Here is a 5,518-nt window from a genome sequence, read left to right as displayed (position 1 = left end):
TCTGCAGCCTAAACCCCTCTTTTAAGGGATTTTCGGGACTTTTTCCTCCTTAAAGTGGGACTTTCCGGGCACCGAGAGGTAACCGAGCACCCGGGCGAGGAGCGTGCCGGTTCTTCCGGCTGAAACAAGCCCCGGGATGGCGCCGAGTGGCTCAGTCCTAGCTTAAAGCCTAAAACCGTGCCTGGAGCTGCAGACGGGGGGGGTGTGTGTTGCACGTGTGTGAAGTAATACGTCGGTTAATTAAAATGCCAACTATTTGTGCCTTGACCAACGTGGAGCGCATTGTACTAAAAGAAATCGCGCACGCGCGGTGGTTGGCAGACCTGCTGTGGGTCCGGGATGGGGCTGTCCCCACGGTGGGACCCACAGCCTTGATCAGCCCCTTTTCTTTCTTCTCCCAGAACTCGAACCTCGTCCTCCAAGCCGACCGCTCACTGATCGACCGGACCCGGCGGGATGAGCCGACCGGGGAGGTCCTGTCCTTGGTGGGCAAACTTGATGGAACCCGCATGGGGGATAAAGCCCAGAGAACCAAACCCCAGATGCAGGAGGAGAGACGAGCAAAGTGAGTGCGAGCTTAGAGCCAAGGGGGTGCAGAGCCCTGACTGAGAACTGTATTTGCCTGAAAAACGCTCTGGGCAATTAATTTTTCATTCCTGTTTTTGAATCATGTAGCCTTGGTTTGTTTTAGTGTTATAAACGGGGTAGAGTTTAACGGTGTTGGGAATCTTCTGTAGTGGAAAATGTTTTAGTGTTGTGAACACAGGGTTGCAGACAGAAAACTGCCACCCTGGGAGCTGCAGAGACATCATTTTCTTCATTTGGAGTCTCTTGCTCCGTGTTAAGAAACTAAAATTGAAGAGAAAAATGTAAACTATATCTATTTCTCGCCTTTATTTTTCAAATAAAAGAGATTAGCCGTACTTGAAGTAGCAGGAGGAGGGCTCAGCCATGGGGCTGACCCAGGCGCTCTCCTCTCTGCCCCGCTTTCCAGGCGAAGGAAGCGTGATGAGGACAGGCACGACATCAACAAGATGAAAGGTTACACCCTGCTCTCTGAGGGCATCGATGAGATGGTGGGCATCATCTACAAACCCAAAACCAAGGAGACCCGTGAGACCTACGAGGTGTTGCTGAGCTTTATTCAGGCAGCTCTTGGGGATCAGGTGAGGATGGGGAAGCCTCAGGCTATGTGTGTGTGCTCCGGCAGAGGATTCAAAGCCTGTGCGGCAGAGATCCGGCCCTCAGATCTTTTAATCTCGCCCTGTAATCCTGTGAGATCCATCAGTGCTGGCTTTTGGGCTCGGGGTCGTCGCGATGGCACCTTCGCTGTGGGGGGGCCTTTCGGAGCCTGTATGAGAGTACAGAAGTAGGAGGGACCGACCTCATACCCTTCACGCAGCGAATTTCTTCTCCGTGTGACGCGTTACTCCTTTCGCAGCCGCGTGACATTCTCTGTGGAGCTGCAGACGAGGTCCTGGCAGTACTGAAGAACGAGAAGCTGCGCGATAAGGAGAGGCGGAAGGAGATCGATTTGCTGCTGGGACAGACCGATGATACCCGCTACCATGTGCTGGTGAACCTGGGGAAGAAGATCACGGACTATGGTGGAGACAAGGAAATCCAGAACATGGGTATGGGAAAGCGTTCTCCTGGGCTTCGGCTTTGGGGATGGGGCTGGCAGAAAGTCGGGTTACTGCTGCCAAACCCAGCCTTACTCTGGGGTAGTGTTTGCACACAGAGAAGCCAGAAAAGTGTTTAGACAGTTTTCAAGCCCCCAAACCAGGTTCTTTTCATCTTTTGGATGGTGTGGGCGGGCGTGTGGTTCTGTGAACCTTGCATGTGGTGCCCAGATTTTCTGATGAATTAACTCCACTCTCCCTTGCAGATGACAATATCGATGAGACGTACGGGGTGAACGTGCAGTTCGAGTCCGATGAGGAGGTATGAGATGAGAGGCTGCAGGGTGGCAGTGGAGTCTCCGTCCTGTCCCCTCGCTCCGAGCTGCTCTGCAGGGACCGCATTTGTCCCGTTTTACTTTGTCACATTGGGAAGTGGGCATAGCCTCGGGCTGGGATGTCTCTGCCAGGAAGGAGAAGCCAAATTATTTTAAATGCTGCTTCCTGGCTTGGGGAGGATTTGTTGATTATCTTGCTAATCCAAGGCTTATCATGAGTCAGTATGATGAAAAACAGATGGTGATATTTAGTTCTCGTGGGGAAACTTGACAGATTGGGAGGAAGAGAGACATTCAAATGCGCTGGCTGGAAGTGTTTCATAGAAATGCTCCCTGGGATTGTTTTTTTGGAACGATAAGAGAGAAAAATACGAGATTATTCGAAGAGTCACTGGCAAAACCACTCTGTAGAGAGCAGAAATAATCTTATCACGTGGTCCTTTACCTGAGCAGCAGCATTATGTTCCTGTTAAAAGCACAAGCCAGGCTGTTTCCCCTCAGGAAGGAGTTGCCAGATTATTTATTTCTGTCAAGGAAAAGCTTGTCTTTGATGTTTGCAAAAGCCGCTTACTGGAACTCTTTTTTCAACAGGAAGGCGATGAGGACATTTATGGCGAAGTGCGTGACGAGGCGTCCGACGATGACATGGAGGGAGATGAAGCCGTTGTCCGTTGCACCCTCTCGGCCAACGTGAGTCACCGAGGAACATGTGAAACATGGTTTTGGGGTTGTCTGGAGGAGGGTGAGGGATCCTGTTGGTCTCTGGATGGAGTTAAGGTTGCGTGTGGGTGGAGAGGAGCCTTGGAGCTGTTGTCTGATGGAGGCCAAAATGAACGTTAATAAAATTAACAGCTGTGGCAGCTGTGCAGTTGCATCTGCTGGGTCTCTGCTCCTCTGCTTGGGTGGAGAGAGGCCCCAGACGCTCGCTGCACGGCACAAGGTCGCGTGCCTGCTTTCTTCTCGGAGGAAGATAATGTTTTTTTTGGGTTTTTCTTAAGCTTGTGGCATCAGGTGAGCTGATGAGTTCGAAGAAGAAGGATCTGCATCCTCGAGACATCGACGCCTTTTGGCTTCAGCGGCAGCTGAGTCGCTTCTACGACGATGCCATTGTTTCCCAGAAGAAGGCGGATGAAGTGTTGGAGATCTTGAAGGTCAGTGGCCACCTGATCTGCAGGATGCCAGTGGTCTCAGAATACCTCTCTGTCTGGAAGACAGGAATTTGCCCCAAGAACTCATTATCTATGTTTCTTCAAATTAAATGCAGTTGTGGATGTGCCATGTTTGCCAACAAGATGGATAAGTGCTGGGCTAGGTTGGGCCTAGTCTTAATTCACAGGGGAATCTTCTAAGGGGAAGATGATAGGATTTTTGTCAGTGTTTGCTGGAAGATCATCGTAAGTCAGGGCGGTGTCCCTGCTGATTTGGGTGCTGATGCTGGTGTGCGCTGGGTGTCGTGACTCACTGTGGGGAGGAAGGGGAGTTAGAGAGGATGGGATTTTTATCTGCGCTCTGAATCGGGTACCTAGCGGCATGTAGCTGCTGTTTAGCTCCACTTGAGTTCAGTTCGGTGTGAGGCAGGGACTCCTGTTCCGTGGGGCGCAGAGGTAACCGGTCGTTCCTTGTTTCTTCTCCTCCCAGACTGCAAGCGATGACCGGGAATGTGAGAACCAGCTTGTTCTGCTCCTGGGCTTTAACACCTTTGACTTCATTAAAGTCCTGCGGCAGCACCGCATGATGAGTGAGTGGCCTTCCTTTTAACCGTCCCACCTTGTTGTTTCCCTGCCATCCTGATGTGATTCTAGCACAGCCTGAGGCTTTTTAACTGCCGTTGTTGCTTGGTGAAGCTTGGGACCTTGTTACTTGCTCCTTTCTTTTGGTTCAACCCTTAACCCCACCTGCCATCCCTTAATTTTATTTCATCAGTCCTGTACTGCACTTTGCTGGCCAGTGCACAAAGTGAAGCTGAAAAAGAAAGGATAATGGGGAAGATGGAAGCGGATCCTGAGCTGTCGAAGTTCCTGTATCAGCTGCACGAGACGGAGAAGGAGGATCTCATCAGGGTAAGGCTAGAGGGAACCTCGAGCAGGACGAGAGCAGGAATCGTGGGATCCTTGCCGCCGTCTGCGGTTGTCGTTGGGCTGCGTGTTTTGTTTGCCATTCGTGAGAGAGGAGCCAGCTGACTCAGCTGGAATCTTGAAACCGTAGGAAACGTTGCTTAGGTGACAGCTGAGACTGAGCTGAGAGGACGATATATTTACCGGTTCTTATTTCTGAGTCACTCAGATGTCTGCTTTTCCAGGAAAATGTCAATATCTGCAAGTTTCACATTTTTACGCTGGTGTTAACTGTCTTGTAACAGCACCGTTTCACCGCTGGGCCTCCTTGATGCGAGGCTCACCGCAAGAAAACACCCCAGTCATCTCTGATCAGCTCCTAATTACCTGGGGTTGGAATGTGACACTCAGCAGGTTTATTGGCACGCAGGATTAGTTCTGCTTGGCCTTTGGATGATAGCAGTTCTGTGGCTGGTTTGGGGGTTGTTTTTTTGAGGATTAATGCCATATTCCTGCTTTGTTGCTAGAAAAAAACCTTGGTTATGTTGATGTGAGGGGCTGATTTGGCCTCTGTGTGTTTGAGGAGCGCTGCTGGCATGCAGCAGGCTGGGCTTTTGCGAGGGCACTGCAGGTTTGTGTGTCTTCACTCCCTGCTTCCTTTCATCTGCTCTCCTGGAAGGCATGTTTATGTCCTGGCCTTCAGGGCACTGATTTCTACTGCCAAAAAATTATTGGCTCTGATTACGTGAATGCTGGTGCTTAAAGAAATCGTGGCGCTCTGGTTGCGCAGGCTTGCAGGGTGCGAAGCCGTGTGTGATGGCAGAGCCTGGCAGTCCACGCAGGAGGCTCGGTAGCTCTTCCCCGGGGCTGAATTCTCATCTCTTTGCACAGGAGGAACGGTCTCGCCGGGAGCGTGTTCGTCAGTCCCGGATGGATACTGATTTGGAGACCATGGATCTGGACCAAGGAGGAGAGGTAAAGCTCTTTGAAGTCATCTGTTCCTAGCCCTTCTGACAAGCATCCTCAGTAAGTGCAAAAAGAGTATTTGAAGTGGCGTGGGCAGGAAGATACCAAGAATAAGCCCCTGATGTGCTAAAGAGGCACTTGCCAGCCAGATGCGTTGCTTTTCCCTCAGTGCCAGGGTGAAAATGGCAGGAGAGCGTTGTTCTCTAATCCTTGCCTCTTTCCTTTTGCTGTTTCCAGGCACTGGCTCCCCGGCAGGTGCTGGACTTGGAGGATCTGGTGTTTGCCCAAGGTAGTCACTTCATGGCTAACAAGCGATGCCAGCTCCCCGACGGCTCCTTCCGCAGACAGCGCAAGGGCTACGAGGAGGTGCACGTGCCTGCCCTGAAGCCAAAGCCTTTTGGCTCTGAAGAGGTAGGTGACCTGCCTTGTTCCCCCTTCTTTAGCACTTGGTGTGTGCAGTGACCAGATGACTGATGTTGTCTGTCTGGACATCTGTACGGCCTTTGGCGCGGTCCCCCACCACATCCTTCTCTCTAAATTG

The 5,518-nt window shown here is 51.4% G+C and overlaps 1 protein-coding gene across 1 annotated transcript; it reads left to right on the top strand.

The window, feature by feature from the left end:
- Window positions 1-401: 401 nt before the first annotated feature.
- LOC104616231 (U5 small nuclear ribonucleoprotein 200 kDa helicase-like) lies at window positions 402-5,388 on the top strand (the record flags this gene model as incomplete). Its single annotated transcript, XM_010287066.1, has 10 exons — window positions 402-565; window positions 995-1,166; window positions 1,442-1,634; window positions 1,889-1,944; window positions 2,549-2,647; window positions 2,956-3,108; window positions 3,596-3,695; window positions 3,881-4,017; window positions 4,903-4,986; window positions 5,215-5,388. Coding segments are annotated over 10 exons (1,332 nt in total), but the record flags the coding sequence as incomplete, so codon positions are not given.
- Window positions 5,389-5,518: the final 130 nt, after the last annotated feature.

The sequence above is a fragment of the Phaethon lepturus genome, unplaced genomic scaffold (genome assembly GCF_000687285.1).
Source record: "Phaethon lepturus isolate BGI_N335 unplaced genomic scaffold, ASM68728v1 scaffold44095, whole genome shotgun sequence".
Taxonomy (NCBI): Eukaryota; Metazoa; Chordata; class Aves; order Phaethontiformes; family Phaethontidae; genus Phaethon; species Phaethon lepturus.
Note: the sequence above shows the minus strand (reverse complement) of the source record. Positions and strands in the feature narration are given on the sequence as shown.